Source organism: Melozone crissalis, unplaced genomic scaffold (genome assembly GCF_028551555.1).
Source record: "Melozone crissalis strain CALT ecotype California unplaced genomic scaffold, PUWL_Pcris_2 ptg000029l_1, whole genome shotgun sequence".
NCBI lineage: Eukaryota > Metazoa > Chordata > Aves > Passeriformes > Passerellidae > Melozone > Melozone crissalis.
In genome coordinates, this window is record NW_026535807.1 from 18,836,596 (window position 1) to 18,856,356 (window position 19,761).

Consider the following 19,761-nt stretch of genomic DNA (forward strand, 5'->3'; position numbering starts at 1 on the left):
CTGGCTCCATTGGAAAACAGCTGGGCCACGATCTAGGATGATGCCTCACTCATTTTCCTGATACAGGAGCCAGACTCATCCAATGTAGTGAAAATTCTGAATTTAGGGTAAATGTGATATTAAATACATTATTAGGTGAGCCTCTAGAAAATCAAGAGCCTGATGAGACACTCACAGAGCTAATTATTTTTGTGAAACAGGTACAAGCTTTGGGTTGACACCTGTTCTGAAATATTTGGTGGCTTGGACATCTGTGCTGTTAAAGCTGTACATGGGAAGGATGGAAAAGATTATATTTTTGAGGTAAGAAATCCTGCCTTTTTTTTTTTTCCAATATCTGCCTTTACATATTACAAACAGGCAAGGAAAGAAACCTTTCTGATAGCTGGGCATTGCCTTATTTGTGTTTCAGGCAGGGCTGTGTATTTTTGAGCACTGTTTCAAACATGATACAAAGCCACAGGTCCAAATTAGTGGCAAAACTTGCTGGAAAACGTAACCCTATGGATGGGAATGTCTTCTGGTGTTGGAGGAAATGTACACAAAGTGCAAAACAAAGCCAAATGTGGATGGCACATTTTGCCAACACTGATGGTTTCTTTCCTGAGCAGCCTCAGCAGCTTTTCCAGGAAGGTTTATAGATAGCACCATCCCAAGGGAACCCCAACAAAATTATACCTTGCTCTGGAAAGGGAGATTAAGGATGAAGTGGAAACAACTTTACTCTTTTTTTGTAGCCTAAATATTGCCCTGAAGATCTAAATCCTCATGAATCAGAAGTTTTTGCTGTAGGTAATTTTGAAAAGTTGAAGTTTTTCATTTCCTTTGAGAGTTTTTTTTATGGAGAAATATCATTTTGTGTAGCCATAAAACAAGTTATCATCACTTTCCTATCACCATTTCTTCAGCACCTTCCACGTTCCTAGAATTTTATTCAGGAGGTGGGCAAGGATCTCCAGAATCTCCTCACTCCAAAAAAACTGATAAAGCAAAAAGGGCAAGCTTTAAAAAAAATGAAATAACAACTGCAAATTCTGTAATGGACTGAGACTGCAACTCAACAAATCCCCTGATTTTCCATGCCACAGTCAGACATAATTTCTAAAGCCCAGAATTCTCAGAGCTGCAGAGCATTTTAATCAGGGTGCAGAATAGATCTTGCAATTAAAAAAAAAAGAAATAAAAAGAGTGGATGGAAGTGTGATAATTCCTGCTGTTGTCTGGAATCAGCTGAATTGTCCTGGAGATGGGAATGCTCATCAGCAAGGACATTTAGAATCTGTAAAAGACATTGAAATGTGGGGCTGTTTGCAAAGTTCACATCCACCAGAACATCTGGAAAAATTAGGATATCAACAATTCTTACACTGCAATTTTTACAATGATGAGTTGAAAACTGTCTGCACCAAGATAGAGAGAATTTTCTCCTTTTGTGTACTTTCAGCATGGGAAAATAAAAGTTATTAAGGCTGGCACGTGCATGGTGCAGTCAAGGGAGTTGAGCAGGACAGGCAGTCCAGAAATCCTGGGCTGCAGCTCCAGGAAAAAATGAGGAGAAAATGAGGAAAAAACGAGGAAAAAATGAGGAAAAATGAGGAGAAAATGAGGAAAAAATGAGGAAAAATGAGGAAAAATGAGGAAAAATGAGGAAAAATTTAGGAAAAAACAAGGAAAAAACAAGGAAAAATGAGGAGAAATTTAGGAAAAATTAGGAAAAAACAAGGGAAAAACAAGGAAAAAACAAGGAAAAAACAAGGAAAAAAACTAGGAAAAAATGAGGATTTGGGTACCACTGACATCTTAATCCTGCAGAGCTCACCTGACAAGGAGCACACAGATTCCCCAATGAGTGAAATAACATTGACAGATTTGTTCTTGCTGATTTTCACTTGGCACATTCAGCCAGTGTCACCTCCAGGAGGAGCACACAGGTGTGTGTCACCCACCCTGGGAGGGAATGGGAATTAGAAGAGAATTCCAAGTTTTCTTCACATATCCAGAACAGTTTTCTGTTCTCCAGAAAATTTTCATCTCCAGTTTTGCTGAAGAGGACAAAATTATTAAATTTTGACAAAATTATTAATTATTATTCAAGCCCAAAACCACCTGTGTTGTTCTGTGGAGGTCTGGGCTCTTTGCAGATTTGTAGGTGGGGGATGTAAGAGATTTTTGCCTTTTCTAAACCTGGTGTGGTTCCCTGGACAAAGCTGCCTCCTCCAGAGGAACACAGTGGTTCTTCCTGTCCCACTCCAAGGACCTGGCTCCCAACTCCTCCTAGGGAGGAATGGACTAATCAAAGGAAGGCTCAGCTAGCAGAGGGGCTGTCAGGTCGCTCAGGATGACAGCCAAGTTATGATTCTGTGTAATCTCTTCATTTGGTGTCTGTTCTTTGCCCCTCAGTGGGAATTCTCAGCTGCCAAACATCAGACAAGCTGTAGGAACAGGATTTTTATTAACACATCACTGCAACATGCAAAAATTTAACTTCCTGCCCTCTTCTTCCTGATGAGACATCAAATCAAGGTCCATTAAACTTTTAACTTCTTAAATATAAGGACTTTTCCCCTTTTAAAATTAACACTTCTGAGGTTTCACTGCTAGAAGGAGCAGAGAATTGTTTATATTTCTGATTCCACTGAATATTATCTTTCCTGTTTCATTCTTGGAAAAGCAAAGCTCTAGGAAAGTCAATAAAAGCTCAGAGTGGTGATGAGAGCAGTAAAAGAGAACAAATTGAAGAGAATCCTTCAGAGTGGCCTCCCAGAAGTCTCCCAAATTTTGTTTAAATTAAATGAGCTGCTGCAGGTGTCCTTCCCACTTGCTTCATTTTGCCCTGAGCTAAGTTAAAATTAGCTCCCAAGTGATGTTTTTGACTTAGAAAGGATTTCAAGAAGAAAACTTTTGCTGGAAACCAACAGAGGAAATGAAGAAACAGTGTTTGTGCACAGTTGTGTGGAAAGTTTTGTTCTTGGCCTCAAATTCTTCAGAAGCTCAGCTACTTCTCCTGTGCTGCCATCCAGGACAGAATTCCTCTGCTCAGCTCAGGGAGGGAGCCAAATCCAGCTGTAATCACTGATAAACTCAGAAGTCTCTCCTAATTTCTGCTCTGGAGCATTGCTGTGTTCACAGACCAAAGGGAATGGTTTTGCCCAGTTCTCACTCTGCCAAGCATGGACCTTCCAAATCGCCCTGATTTAACTCCCCCTTCCCCTGTACTTACCATTTATCCTGCTTTCTCCTGGAATTCCTGGGCTTTTCCCTCAGGAGATCCATCTATCCTGCCAGACTGACTGACTGACTGACAGCCCCCTGGCTGCTCCAGCGTGTTCCTCTAGTATTTCAGCATCCTGGGAAATGCCTTTTCCCCACTTTATCCACAGAATTCTTTACCTTTGCCCTTCCTTTAAGCTCCCCAGCTCTGCCTTTCCCAGCCCTTCCCAAATCTCTGCCCAGCACATCCCTGTCCTTGGGGTGAGCAGCAGAGCTGGGTGTGGGAATTTCTCCTTCAAACAGCACAATCACTTTGCAATTACTGATATTTTATAATTGCTCTGGCTCCTTTAGAAATCCCATTTCCCTTCCTAATTACAGAATTTCTCTTCTTTGTGTGGCCAGTCTCAGTCTTGTACCCAAATTTTATCTATTCACCTTTCCCACTAGTATTTACAGCCAGTCCCTGGGTGATAAGAGAAATTCATCCCAAAGAACTGGCCACTGAAATGAAAATACATTGATATAAAAATGCAATTTCACAGAGATATGAATTAAGGGACTGTAATTCATAGTCACCCATGTTTTTACTGGCATCTGCAAAAGGAATGTATTTGATTTTATAAATTACAGATGTCTCTTTTTTTTTTCTGTGAAATCCTCTTAGTGGGAAACTCCAATATTTTAAATAGCTGAACTATATGCTGAACGAAAAACTGGCTGGGTATAAATGAGATTTTAAATCTAGCACAGGCTGTAAATAGACTATTTATAAACAGGGAGCTTTGCGTGTGTTTAAACTTTGTCAAATCTTCTGAGGGGTGGGGAAATGCCAGCCTGACATTCCTGTAGTCACTCACAAGATTTAAAAGCTGTTGGTGTTGCCCAAAATATTCTTAAGATACATTTATATAAAATAAAAATATAAAACAGTTGTCATGAAATCTTGTACCAGGAATGAAAATTGACTGTATTCTGTGAAAGGAAAAGTAAATTCACCAAAATCACCATGAAAGCATCCACCTGGATCTCAGGGGGTGCCAGAGGTGCTCTGCTGCCACATCTTTGGCCAACAATATTTATGCCCCTGTAGCAACAAACCCAAGGATTTTAACAAGGTCAAAACCTGTCCAAGTGATAAGAGACTGATAAGGACAAATGGCTCTGGTTTTAATGCCAGATCTGTTTGAATCTGCCTCAATTTGTGACTATGCCTGAAAATTCTTTACTCAAGGAGTGAAACAACCTCTCTGCTGGAGTGGCCATGAAGATCTGACACCTCCAGGCTCCTTATTTTCACTTTTCCCACCAGTTCTGCCACACATCATGGCAGTACCTCCCAAAGGAAGCTGATGTGTGAAGCTGCAGTTGTGGAAGTGCTTGAGAGCAGAAATTCAGTCCAAACCCAATCCTCCAGATCTTAATCCTGCCTAATCCTTTGGCAGGATTTATTGGAGGTAATTTATTTCACAGTCATTCCAAGTAATTGTTTTAATGCAAGTGCATGGTAAACAAAGGGGGTTTTTGGGTTTTTTTACTTGTGAAACTTTTAACTGATGTTGGGTAAGAGGGGGGCTCATCTACACCCTATGGTGCATATTTTTTTAAAAAAAGATCTCATTAAAACAGATCTTTAGAGCCCAAACATCACTCCTGCTCTGAAAATCAGATGGTTTGCAGTGAAGAACCAAACATCCAATGCCTTTCACACCAAAACATTCTATATTCAGTCATCATTAACACTTCACAGCCCTGGCACCAAGCAAATTCCTCTCACAAGAAACAGCTCAGGATACAAGGAATGGATCTTTAACATGTTTATGCAATTTTTAAAATAGCAGTAAGTGAGCAGAAATTAATATTAAATGGCCACTCAACCTGCAAGGTTACATTTTACCCCTCCAGAAATATCAACTCTTAATGGTTGATCAACTCTTCTCTTAATCAATGGAAAACATTGGCATTTTCCACTTAAATCTATGGTTGTTAAAAAAGATGGTAAACTTTAAAAAACCTTTCAGTGTACTTATTAAACATCTCTGCTGCTGATGTGGCCCTAGAGTCAAAACCAGTCATTCATTTCTAAGGAAACATTTGTTCTGCAGTTCAATTATTGTGCATTGTTTACTCTGGGGTTATTTTCAAGCCTTTTGGCTGTGAGGAAGCTCAGAGACCTCCTAAATCTGAAAATCCCAGCTTAAACATTGCCAACATTTTGGTTGCCAGCACACGATGCCAGTGAATCTTGTAAATGAACAAACAGAAGAATCATGGAAATGATTTGGGACTTCAAGCTAATCCCATTATTGGAACAAAATCTTCCTTTGTCACTCAGGAAGAATTTCTATAGCTCTCATCATAGTTTGCAAAGCTCAAAATTTATATTATTTATAAATAATAAATCCTTCCCAACTACTGCAAGGTGCAATGTCCTTTTAAATCCAAATATCCCTTTAAATGTCCAACTTCTGTGTCTAATTCCTAGAACCCCTTGAAAACCTAAAAGAAGGAAGGCAAAACTCTGCTCTTTGTTAATAAAGGAGATGTTCTGTGGAGGTTGGGGGATTGAGAAGAGTTTTGCTGCCTCTAAATCCCTTCCACGCAATGTGGGTGTGTTCCTGCTCTTCAGACTGATCCCTGAGCACCCTCAGATAACAAAATTCTTCCACCCAGACCTGTGGGAAACACCAGAGTGCACATGAGGCACATGCAAAAAGGATTGCAGCTTCTCAAAAGTGAATGAAATCCTGTTATTTTTCTAAGTGGGAATGCCCAGTGCCCTTGTGAATAATTGCTGGGGTTATGTTATGCTCTTATTTCCCCTGAAACAAACACAGATATCCACAGAAGTGGATACACTGAGAAATAACAAATATTCTGGAGAAACAATAAATATTCTGGAGAAATAACAAGTGCTTGGGACCCACTGAAGTGGCAGGATTCAGTATCGGTTTTATTCATCAGAATGGGTGTGATAAATAACGACAGAGCACTATTAACCTGTCATGTTCAGAATGGAATTATGCCCATTTTTATCTGCCTCTCTGCCATCCTGCTTTCTCTGTAGAAATTCTTGTTCTTTGCAGCCACGCTACTTTTTTAAAAATTATCAATAATAACAAAGTGTTATTCATTAAAAACTTGAAAAGTTTTAAAGTTTTTCATGAATCAATAAGGATCTAGATTTCCCTAGCAAAACTCCACACAGTGCCAGGAAACTGAAGTTTCATTCTGCATTTCCCTGGGATAGTTCAGCTCCTGAAAGTGGAGTGGGCCCCAAAATCAGGGAAAGGAGGAAACCTCAGCTGAAATTCCTGCAGATCACTGCACAGCCTGAGAAATCTCATTGTACCTTATCAGCCCTGTTCCCTGGTGTGTGCCCAGGTGTGAAGTGAAGCTTTTTCTGGAAGCTTCACATTTGGAGGGAGGCATTGCAAAGTTGCTGCTCTCTCGTTTATTTTCTGATGGAACACATAATGCCTGTAATTCCTGTGTACTTCTGCTAAAAGCCCTGCTGTAAATGCACCTCCTGCAAAGCTGAGGAGGATTTCCCTGCCAGCACTGATGTCCTGTTGTATTTTGCAGGTGATGGACTGTGCCATGCCCCTGATTGGGGAGCACCAGGCTGAAGACAGGCAGCACATCACCGAGTTAGTCGTAAGCAAAATGAACCAAATGTTGTCCAAAACTCCTATTCCATCTCCTCAGAGACCCACTGCCACTCAGCAGCCTCAGGTAGGATAAAATTTAATTTAAATTCAATTTTAAAAACAGCATCTTGGTCTATCATTTTAAGCACAAGGTTTTTTGGACACCTGTGGAACTTCAAGGATTTGGGAATTGCCAACACATTTTACCAGTTTGTTATATTTTAATGAGATTGTCTTCAGATGTAATCAAGTGCAAGTATTGCTGTGTTTCTGCCTGTGGATTTAGGGAATTACCAGGCTCTGTACTGCTCCCTTTCAGTCCCATATATAAAATATTATGGAAATACTAAGGAGCACTGTCATAGAAAACCCTTTTACTGAGGATGTCAAAAAATAATACTGAATAATTCTTGTTCTTGTGAGAAATTATTGAGGTTATAATCTTTTTTTAATGTGCTGCAATTCATGAAAATACCTCAGAAATCTAGGAAGCTCCTGAAATATGTTCAGCATAGTGGAAGATTCAGTTCAAATAGAGCATCTTGGTCTATCATTTTAAGCACAAATTTCTATCATTTAAAGTACAAAGTTTTCCTCCAAGAATTCCGACACATGTGGAACCTCAAGGATTTGAGAATTACCAACACATTTTATCAGTTTGTTCTATTTCAAAGAGATTGTTTCAAGACAGAATCAAGAAGTGCAAGTATTGCTGTGTTTGTACCTGTGGGTTCAGGGAACTACCAGGCTCTGTACTGCTTCCTTTCAGTCCCATATATAAAATATCATGGAAATCTAAGGAGCACTCTCATAGAAAATGCTTGCTCTGAAGATGTCAAAAATAATACTGAATAACTCTTGTTCTTGTGAGAAATTAATGAGGTTATAATCTTTTTTTAATGTGCTGCAATTCATGAAAATGCCTCAGAAATCTAGGAAGCTCCTGAAATATGTTCAGCATAGTAGGAGATTCAGCTAAAATAAAGCATCTTGGTGTATGATTTTAAGCAAAAAGTTTTCCTCCAAGAATTCAGAACCTCAAGGATTTGGGAACTTACCAACACATTTTATCAGTTTGTTATATTTTAATGAGATTTTCTTCAGATATAATCAAGTGCAAATATTGCTGTGTTTCTGCCTGTGGGTTCAGGGAGTTACCAGGCTTTGTACTGCTCCCTTTCAGTCCCATATATAAAATATCATAGAAATACTAAGGAACGCTGTCATAGAAAACCCTTTTACTGAGGATATCAAAAATAATACTGAATAATTCTTGTTCTTGTGAGAAATTAATTGTTATAATATTTTTTAATGTGCTGCAATTCATGAAAATGCCTCAGAAATCTAGGAAGCTCCTGAAATATGTTCAGCACCGTGGAAGACATGGGACAAAGGTTGCAAACAGATGCACATTTCACTTCTTTTATTTGCATGGCCTGACAGTTAAAGTGTGTGGATGAAGAGTTCTGCCCCTGGCCCAGCTGGCTCCCAGGAACCACCTTTGTGTTTCCATTGCCATGCTTTAAAAATGTGGGGTTTATTGGAGTGATCCTTTTAATAACTTTGGGGAGTGTGGGGTTTTTGTAAAAGAACAGAAAGGTTGGGAGAGATGTGGATTTGCTGGATGTGTAAGGAATTGGGTGGGATTAAATAGAAGCCAGTAACAAGTGCTGACCTGGGGGGGTTGTATTTAAAAAGGGTGTATAAATCCCTTTTTTTGCCAGGACTGAGGACCAGGGGGATGGCTTTAGACTGAAAGATATTTAGATTAGACATCAGCTCTTTGGAATGAGGGTGGTGAGGAACTAGAAGAGTTTGTGGGTGAAATAGAACCAAATCCACCCTGCCCATGACCTGTGAAGGGTTTTGGTGCTGCCCTGCACCTCCTCACTCCACAGGCATCAGCTGAACACCAGAACCAGCCAAACTGTAAGCCAGGAATTACCAAGCCTAAATAACTAAACACCAAGCTTAAATCAAGGATCTATTTTTGCTCCCAGCAGGCTCCACACCAGGTAAACAATTTGAGAACAATTTTGTGGCCTACCTCAGACAGACCAGTTCTTGAGGCAGAGTGACTAATTTGTTCTTCAAATACCTCACCATGCTTTAAGATATAAAAATACCCCATCCCACATGAAAAAATAAGTGGTGTGGCTTCTATTTATGTTGCAGCCACTTGAAACTAAGCACAAAATTGTTTCAGCCACAGAACCACATACAATGGAGAAGTTTCCATCCAACATGACTCAAGTCCATTGTAAAAAGGGCACTGAGAGGGAAAGAAGGGGAAAAAATAAATCACCTTTTGCCAAAATAGTTCCTTTTAGGAGCAACAGATATTAAAATGAAGCAAAGAGGCAAATTTAGAGTTGTCCAGTCAATACAAGGCAACATAAATCAAAATTTAAAGTAGTAACAGACATACTGTCACATGAATAGACTCACATTTGATATTTCACATTTTGGGGGAAAATGTAAGGCCTTGGGTAGGCTGTCCTGGATTTCAGGGCAGCCAGGGGAGGAGCAGGGCTCACTGTTACTGCTGTCATCCAAAGGAGCTGGCTGCTGGTTGGATGTAAATAAAATTCCCAATCATGCCCAAGGAAAACCTGCCCACCTGAGTCCAGAATGAAAGCAGGATCCAAGAAGCTTCTTTAGAAGGTTCCCAAATTCCTCAGTCATTGCTGTCACTCAGCATGTCCATGGAAAGGGGATTTTGCTCTTAAACCAGAGTTTGGGATGAATGCAGAGACAATATTCTGACATGGTGGAATTCTGGTTGGCTCTTTTTAGTTTAGGTTATTCCTGAAGGATTCAGCCCTTACTGATGGCAACAAGATGTTTTTCCACATTAATCTTCTTTTCCTTAGCTTATCCTTACATTCGGGATTGCACTTGAGCAAAAAAATGCAGTGAAAACCAGAGAGAGTCCTTCAGAATATTTGCAATATCTGTTAGTTTTTCTCTCAGTTAACCAGACTATTAAAATTGGCCTTGTTCTACCAGTTTAGGGCAGGTAAAGGGGACCTGATTTTCTGCTGAAGATTCAATTTGCAAATACCCATAAATCTTCCCAGTTTTAGGGGAGAACCTTGAAACACATTTGTAGAACTTAAAGCAGATAACTCATCATGCACAGTTAATTTTTAGCTGGGTTTTGCTAAGAGTAAAATCAGCCTGTTGAAACAAAGTTTCCCCTTGCACTTTTGAACAGTTTTCCTAATATAAGAAATTATTTCCCATTCTTGAGAAACAGCCAATTCATCTGTAGGGCAGAACTGCCCATTTCTACAGGTGACACAAAATGCAAAGCCACTAATTTATCCCAAATCAACCAAAATACAGGAGATATCAAAGAGTAATTGCTGAATTTTGCTGCTTCTGCTTTTAAATGAGCAGCCTGTGCTCAATAATGCAGCTCCAGGTGTGCCAGGTTCTGAATTTCTTTATTTTCTGGGGGTTTCAGAAGTGTTTCTATTTTAGTCCAGACTGGGTGGACTGTACATAAAAACATGCCTCAATTTCTAAATGCCCACAGTGGTCAGCCCCACTGCAATTAAGCATCCATCAGGAAACAAATCAATGATTGGGAAAATCAGCCTTTGTTTGGCACTGGGCAGCCAAGTCCTGGTGGGGATGGTTGGCCCTGCAGTGCTCTGGCAAAGCTCTCCTGTCACAGTGCCAGGGGAGCAAATTCCAGAGGGAAACCTCCCAGGGCAGGGCTGGGATTGTTAAACCCATTAAACCAGAGATATCTGAATGGGGAGATTTCTTCAATATGGGTTTTCTGTGTTATTTATTTATCTGCAAACTCCTGCCCAGACTCTGTAGCAAGTCCTGATGGTGCACAGAGGCAGAGAAGTTGGGCAGGAGGAGATTTGGACTCTCAGAAATTCTACCTGTTGTGGTAAAAAAATCCATCAAAATGAAGCTGTTTCTGTTATTTAAATAATGATCATTTGTTTCACCCCACACCATGCTGAAAATGGAACTTATCTAGGAAAATGATTTTAAAAGTTTTCCATAAACGAACCTGCTCTACTTGCAGGCAACAAAATTGTGGATTTCCCATATTTTCTAACCTCTTTGACTACTTTTGACAGATCTTTAGAGAAGCCTCTTTCAAATTTTCCCTAAAAATCAAGAAAATGGGTTAAACCACCCAGTGACTCTGCTCTGGGTTTGCAGAGCTTGTTCCTTGACCATTACATTTGTGTATAAAACAATAAAAATGGTCAAACACCCACTCAGAGCTGCCTGTGAGGCCCTGAGGTGAATTGTGCTGGAGGAAATTCTGCAGAGAAAATGACATTGTCCATGAGAATCACCATAAATGCAAATGTTTGTGGGTGTGTGAGCCGCTGAGGCTGAGGGAAATCCTGTTAGGGAAATGTCCATTCAGTCCTGTTGCATTACCCATGAAGGAATAAGGGATTTGTTTCCTCTATGGGAGGAAAGAAGGAAGGAATTGGTGCTCCAGAGGCACAATGTCCATGTCCTGGTGACATCAGAGAGAGCAGAGCATTCCCAGCCACATCCTGGTTCTGTGTGCTGTCAAAGAAAGGAGTGGCACAGGGCTAATAAACCAATTATAATCTGTGTATTCTCCATTTCCATGCTGGAGTTTATCCACTTTCATTGTTCCATGTGCAGAGAGAAAATTGAACCACACCTGGACATAGTGTAAATAACAAATGTGGGAATTCCAGAGAGATAATTGATCCATCAGCAAACTCCCTGCTCCTGGATTTCCATAGGATCAGCCACATCTCTCTCACTTCCATCTCTTGGATTTAGTGGAATTTTTAAAGGATAACACTTCTGATGAGCAGCAAATTGCTTCCAACCTGAAGTTTTGATGATGACCAGAAAATGCAGTTATGGAGTTTGATCTTAGCTAAAGGGATTACATTTAATTGGGAAGGATCTCCTCATGGAGTTATTTGGAAATGGAGAATTCAGCATTAGTCCACTGTCCATAAAAGTCCTTTTAAATCATAATCCTTGGTAAGATAAATTACATTTCTTATTAAAATACTTGTTTTGTCTTCCTAAATGTATTGGTAGAGAATCTAAACCATTGGCATCAAAACTCACAAAGAGCAAGGAAAAATATTGCTGAGGCACAGAAATCACACAATCTGAAATGCAACATGTTCCAAAGGTTATTTCAGTCAAAAGCCATTCTGAAAACTGTCGCTTTTGCTGGAGGTGGTGCCCCCTCACTGCAGTATTTTGGTTATTTGCATCCCAGCGACATCTTGTGGCTTCTCTTCTGCAATAAACCACTTGGGGAATAAATAGAATAAATCTATAATTTATTATTACAATGTATTACATCCAATTCCATAAGCTGTATCACAATAAAAATCGATTTTTCTATAGATTTTACAAATCAGAAATGCTCCATACTTCAAAATTTTTCATCATGTTATTGTAATGCATTTATTTCTTCTTTATTATTATTTTAATATGGAATATATTTTAATTGGCTTCATTAATGTGCACATAAATAACTGTGTGTATATATATGTGTGTGTGTATATATACACACACACAATGTTTATCTTTGTGTGCTTATTTTGATCAAAAGGGGGTTTTAAACTCTTAGATTTTATGCTAGTGAAAATAAAAGAACAGCTGTTTCTCTTTTAGATCCCCATATAAACACAGGGAATTAAGAAAAGCAGCAGAAAATAAACAAGTAGGAGCCTGAGCTCACCACAACCTCGTAAAAGGCCACATCTGGGGCACAGTAAAATTTATTTATCACAAGTATAAAATGATGGAGGGTTTTTTTTCCTACACTGATGTTGTTTTGTCCACTTTTGAACAAGATCCCAGGTTCTGCATGTGAGGGACAGAGGCCCAAGAGAGGCAGGACCCAGCTGGAACTGCTGCATGAGGGATGTTCATGTGTTTAAAACAGTTCCTATTTCATTAACAAAGTTTGATTTATTTTACGCATTTGAACTCCACATGCAGGTATTGCAATGTATCAAAACCACAAAGTTCATGCTGGAAAATAAACCCTAAAAATTTTAATATTGATAAGGACAAAACACATAAATAACTGAGCAGGAATTTTACTGATGGTGAAAGTGGAAATAATTGGGTTAAAATCCTTCCTGAGCCCCTGCACCAGCAGATGGAGTGAGAGCCAAGGGAGCTGCTCAGATTTGGGTTTGAGTCTCAGGTAAATGACTGGGGATAAATCTGTGCAAACTCTGGGATTTCACCTGTGAATGTATCCACAAAAGGAGGGTGATTTAATCAGAACACTGATAATGGGTATCCTGCTCAACTTGGTTCAACGTGCCAAGAAATAACCAAGGCTGCCCTTCTGAGGGGATCTGATGACCTTAAGATTATACAAAAATACACTAAAGGTCATATATGAAAGGTTTAGGGTTATTTGGTCAAAATTTCCACTGAGAAACAGAAATTTCCATCAACAGAAATTTGTCCAAATTAAATAAAGTTTTCTGAGTGTACCCTGATTTTTTTTTATTTTTAATTTCTGAGTACTCTATATTGAATATCTATCACCAGCAGTGTACCTGGAAAAAGAAATGATTTCTGCAGAAAAGCCAACAAAGCTTGGTAAGATAAAAATTTGTTCAAAAGCATGGGTTAGAAGAGAATCACAAAGGAAAAAGCCCCTGACAGGGTCAGGCTTCAGGCTCAGGAGGATTTGGATGATCTCAATTGTCTGTAGGATCCAGTGCTTCAACCTTAGTGCTGATTTTTTAATTCAGAAAGACGCAAAGCACTGGTAAAATTGAGAAACCAAACAATTATTATAGTTAGCTGATACTTTCCCATATTTCTCTTAAACACAACATGAATATTCTCTTTTTGTCTTCATTCATACAACAAAATGATGCTTTTCCTAACTTTTTATTGCCTCCTAGCAGATGATCTCCCAATCATCTCATAATCTGCCAGTGATATTGGGAATTCTGACACTCCATGATCCCTCCCCTCAAGAAGAAAGAAAATATTTGGGATTTAAAATGACCCTAAGCCCACCACAATGGAGGTGCCTGTCTGTTCCTGGTAGATCTCTGTGAGAAGCAGCTTTTTGGTCCCTCAGGTGTTATTTTGGAAACTGCAGGAATTCTCCTCATTCCAATCTAGAGCAAATCCCATCTTTTTCCAAAAGAGAGCCAGGGCAGCAGTGAGGCCATGGCCACAGGGCAGGGAAAAGCTGCCACAGACACAAACTCTCTCTTCTGTCATGGTGCTGTCATTACTATCATAGATAACATCCTTTGTTGGTTTTTTTATTATGATATGATATGATATGATATGATATGATATAGTATATAATATATAATATATATTACATATAATATATATAATATACAATATATGATATATGATATATAATATATAATATATAATATATAATATATAATATATAATATATTAGATATTAGATATTAGATATTAGATATTAGATATTAGATATTAGATATTAATATAATACAATATATATTATTTATTATTATTTTATTTTATATATATCTATTTTTACTCTCTGATTTTTTATTTACGCTGAACCTAACAAAAATCCTTTGTTTTTTTGGAGGCTTTTTTTCAGTCTCCCTTCCTTTCCCCAACGTGGTTGGTTGTTTCCTCTCTACTTTTTTTTTTTGTTATCATTCCCTGTCTCCACTTGACTTTTCTGTTTGATTTCTCTGACCTTTAAATCATACCCAGTTCAGCAGAGGGGATTGGCTTTTCTCCATGTTTAACTTGCAGGAATTCTGCCCCTCTCCCCAGAATAAATCCCTGCCATGGTTTATTTTCAATAAGGACCATGTGTGTCAAAATCTTTAAACAAGGAGAAGCACCAAGAGAAATTATGGAACACTCCAAAGCCAGAGCAGCTCATTTTCAATTTTTCTTGATTTTTCCATAGAAAAAAAAAATAAAAATAAGCAGCCCTCACAAACAGCCACACTTCCAGCTCTGGAATGTGGGGATGGACTTGTGGAGCTGCCAGCAGAGCAAACTTGTGTTCAGCTGCTTCAAAATCCCCCTCCAGTGTCTTTCAGCTTCTAGCAGAGACTTTTCAGAGCTCAGAGCAGCCCTAAAGTTCCTGAGGGTGTTTGAGGGCAGCAGCAGCGCCATGAGGAGCAAGAAGAGGAGCTGTGGGTGGTTCTTGGGTTTGGTTCTCACCTGAGCCCCGAAATTCACTTTATTTAGGGACAGCTCAGGGGTCTCTCCCAGTGCCTCTTTTCAGTGCCCCCTCCCACTCCACGGTGACCCTAAAACACAAAATGGGGGTTCTCAGACTGAGATTGAAGTTGCTTCAGCATCTTTTTCCCAGCCTCTCTCATTCCCAAGGATAAACTTCAGCTCTGAGTGGATCCAGTAGTGATGGATCTCTGCAAGGTGAACTTCTGCCGCCTTTAAGCTCCTCCTGTTCATGCAAGCATCTCTTGCCATCCCATATTTCAAAACAACCATAAAAATAACCTTCTTTTTGTTAAAACTGGAGGAGCAGACACAGCACAGCATCACCCAAAATCCCTGGGCTCAGGGGTCAAATCTTCCCTACAATTCCAGCCCTCAGCACAAGATTTTGGCACTGTCCAGCCCCACCTGACCCACTGAGAATGGGGAGGTTCCTCTGTACACTGGGAAAGGTGAGAGAAATCCTCCTTGCCAGTCCCAGGATGTTCTCCTGCATCTCCTGGACCCTTTTCTCTGCTTTTCCATGTTTTTGAGCTGTTCCCTGCTCCAAGCTCCCTTCACACCCAGTGTCAGCACACGGGGGAGCTCGCAGCCATCCCAAATTCCCTCCCTGCTTTTGTCTTCTCCTGGAAAGAGCTGCCTGAAAGCTGCTGTGCCACTGCGTGGTTTCACTGTCCCCTGCTCCAAAAGCACAACTGGAAATCAGATTTCTTCAAGCAGTAAAAGAGCTGAAGAAGAAATTCAAAAAGCATCCTTGTTTTTTATTGCCTGGCTGTGGAAGGAAGCAGAAAGCTTCCATAGCTGGTGGCACTTCAGAAATGCATTTTCCCTGAGAAGTTTCTTTAGAAACCTCATCAAACTGAGAGATGGGGTTAATTTTTGTGCAGCAGTATAACAGCAAATAGGGCTGGAAGGGACAGTGGGAGCTGAGCTGTTCCAGTATCTCAGGAAAAAGCTGGAGTGTCTATGAGAACAGCACTGAGCTCCTGCTGGGTGCTCACCTGCCCTGAGCCACCTGCTCTGCTCTCTCTTTTTTCTCCAGCTGAAGAAAAAAATTATTATTTGGAAAAAAAAAAAGATCTTGAACGTCACAACCCAAATCATTCTATGATTTAATTATTTTTAAGACCGATTCAAAAAGGAAGCCATTGTCTGGGAAGTAATTAGTTATCTAGCAATGGAAAACAGACTGTAAAATCCAAGTTAGAATACTCTTTAATTTTTTTTTAAGGGCCCTTTCAGTGCATTTTTAAAATACTATTCCTAGTAAAATTCTCACTATTTAGCTTTTTTTCTGCCCTGAGCAGGCATTTCCCTCCCACTCAGGGGAAATGACAGGTTTTGCAGAGGTTCTTTAGAAACTTGGTTGGGCAACAGCAAAATCTGCTCGAAGTTTTTGAATTCTTTATCACAACCTCAGCACAAAGCAACCCCAGGCTGGCCCCATTTTTGCTGAGTGTGTTTTGCACACAGATTCCCTCAGTGCAGAAGGGCAAGGCTGGACAGAGCACTCCAAAATTGTGTAAAAAGCAGCAAACTCTTCTCTTGCTGCCCCCCTTGCACAGACAGCAGGAAGGTGGATTTTTAAAATCTCATCTCTCCATTGTAGCTGTTTCTGACAGTCCACGGGGAATATAAAAAACAGCAAACAGCAAAATTTGTTGTGGGAAATGGATTTGTAGAGAGTTTTCAGGGCTTACATAGTATGCATTTATATGTAAACTTTGAGATAAGAAATGTTGACTTAGAAATGCTGTAGAATAGACAGATTTGTTGAAAGAGGAATAGAGTTAGAAAAAAGTTTTAAAGGATGGTTTTGTAAATAAGACTAGATATTTTAGAGAAATAAAACTATGAAAGATGCATTGTAGTAGGACCTATGAGGAGTAATTTTAGATTATTAGCTTTAAAGTATCTACAGCAAAAAGCTGACAAACTAAGAAACACTTAGAGTGTTTTGTGATTGGGAAATGGTCACCTTCTAATTAGGATAGTGTGAATTATAACATCTGTATTGTCTCATGAGACTGAAAGTAGAATAAGTTTTTAAAACACTTCTCAGTTACCCCATCTCTGGGTAGAAAAAAGCATAACCCAACATTTCTGGTCCTGTTCAGGGGCACACAGTGGGGCAGCTGCATCACCTGGGCAGAGCCTCCTGCACCAGGGGAATGTCTTAGCCAGGAAAGCCCCAGCCCCACTCACTGCATGCTGAAGGGATAAACCAGGAAGCTACAAGTCACTGAGAAATTCTGTGGTTTTGGATGTTCTACTGCAGGATTTCTCTGCTTTGCTAAATTACACAGCATGGGCTTATTTGCAGCCCAAGTTTATTCAGTTTATATTCATTTTGTCTTGGTTTGGCCTTTGGCTTGAAACTGCCCCCAGTTTCTGTTTATAAAACCCCTTTATTTTACTAAACCAGGCAGAGAAGTTCTTCCAAAGGCTGCACTGAGTTGTGAGGAGATTCTGGGGTTTTCACTGCACAAATCATTCCCACTAAATTTCAGTTACTGAATCAGCTCTGCCTTTCTGACTGACTTATTTCTTATTATAGAATAAATTATAATTAAAATTATATTTTATATTTTCATAACAATATATATTATTATAATAACTGTATTTTATAATAATATTTATCATAATCACATTGTTGACATAATTATATCATTATTTATATATAATATAATATAATATAATATGCAAATAAAGTAATATATTATATTATATTATATTATATTATATTATATTATATTATATATATTATTATATTATATATATTCTATATTATTTTTAGCAATTATATTAGAATTATTAGAATTATTAGAATTATTAGAATATTTTTTAGTTCCACTGATCAGTTTCATTCTTTAGGATATTTTGGCCCCACAGTCTTTCAGCCCTGTATCATCTACAGATTTTAGTAGCCCACACCTACTTTTTTGTGCAAATTTAATTAATTAATAATCCACTTGAGTTCTGCATCCCACTAAAGTCCTTCCCAGTACTTTTTGTTCAATTACTGCATCTTTCCTCAGCAGTATTGCTTTCCCTCACTGCAGTATTAGTGCTTTACCTTCTCCAGTGTAACTTGGCCATTCCCAATTTTCAGAGACCTGGTTTGGAATTCTGTATTTCATGAGTCAGCTGGTTTTCATTTCTGAGATGAAGAATGTTTCATTTATACCTGCATCTCATTTTTAGCTTTTATCCCACCTACCATCTTGTCCTTCCTCCTGTGTTTATCATCATCTATAACACTTCAAACACTCATTTACTATTTACCCTCCACTTAACCTCTCTCAATAACTCTCAGCAATCACTTTTTTTCTTAGTTCTCTTTTTACTTAAATGTTTTACTATTTATTCCTGTTTCTTTATGAGCTCTAACTCAGCTCATATTTTGGCAACTCTCAATTGATCCCTCTCTCCTTCTTGACCTGAAAAACATGGCTTTCCCCTCAAATATTGAAATACCTATGAAAAGCTCCTGTCCTTGCATTACAAAGAAAACCAAACGAGACCCAAAAACAACTCTACGTGCTCCAAGTACAGTTCACAAAGTCTTCAACCTCAGCCAAATCAAAATCAATTTTTGCTGGGACTCTGTTTAGCATCTCTTTTGCCCAAGGGCTATTTCCCTGCCAAGTTGCTGCTTTTGCTCCCACCCATTTCAACATTCTTCAGACTGTTCAAAATTCAAGTGTCTGTGAATCCAATCTGCATTAATATAAAGGTAGAAAAAGAAGTAATGCCTTGATCAAATCCTAATGCCACTTATTTGAGGAATAAACAGCTTTTCCTGTCAGTTCTACCCCTAAAACTCTAAGGAGACAGTTTCAGGTAAGTGTGGACAAGAAGGAAGTGCCACAGGGGTATCTAGAGACATTTACATTCTAGATAATTAGTGGGGTTTGTGCTCTGGCTTAATTCACCAATATTCCTAAAGGTCATTATGCAGCCAAATCCTCACTTGTTCTACCCAGAGCTGAGAAATCCCTGCAGTGGATTTGCAGCATTCATGTGGCTTGGAGGCTTCCCCAAGTGAAGCTTTTTGTTTTTGGGGACAGTTATCTAAACAGCAAACCCCTGTGAGCAGGAGAGCCCCTTTGGGCAGCCCCACAGAATGTTCCTGTCAACAGCAGCAACCCCTTCTCCTGGGAATTTGGGTGGGATGTGGAAATTTTGTTCCACAAAATGAAAACCAAAGGGGCTCCTCAGCCATCAGCCACCACATCTCACTCAGGTAATCCTAAACCATCCCAGGCGCACTTCTGTACTACTGATTCTGCTCTTCAACTCCTAAACCATCCCAGACACTCCCGATTCTGCCCCAAACCATCCCAGGCACACTTCTGTACTACTGATTCTGCTCTTTAGCTCCTAAACCATTTCAAAGACACTCTTGCACCACTGATTCTGCCCCAAACCATCCCAAAGACACTCCTGTACCACTGATTCTGCCCCAAACCATCCCAAAGACACTCTTGCACCACTGATTCTGCCCCAAACCATCCCAAAGACACTCCTGTACCACTGATTCTGCTCTTTAGTTCCTAAGCCATCCCAAAGACAGTCCTGCACTACTGATTCTGCCCCAAACCATGCCAAGCACATTCCTGTACCACTGATTCTGCCCCAAACTATCCTAAACAAACTCCTGTACCACTGATTCTGCTCTTTAGCTCCTAAA

The 19,761-nt window shown here is 39.4% G+C and overlaps 1 protein-coding gene across 1 annotated transcript in view; it reads left to right on the forward strand.

Annotated features, from left to right (window-relative positions):
- Positions 1-19,761, forward strand: part of SYN2 (synapsin II) — a 188,953-nt gene that overhangs the window by 156,809 nt on the left and 12,383 nt on the right. Inside the window, exons 9-10 of the mRNA XM_054281311.1 lie at positions 201-303; positions 6,796-6,945. Coding sequence (XP_054137286.1) covers positions 201-303; positions 6,796-6,945 — 253 coding nt within the window. The remainder of the gene's footprint in view (positions 1-200; positions 304-6,795; positions 6,946-19,761) is intronic.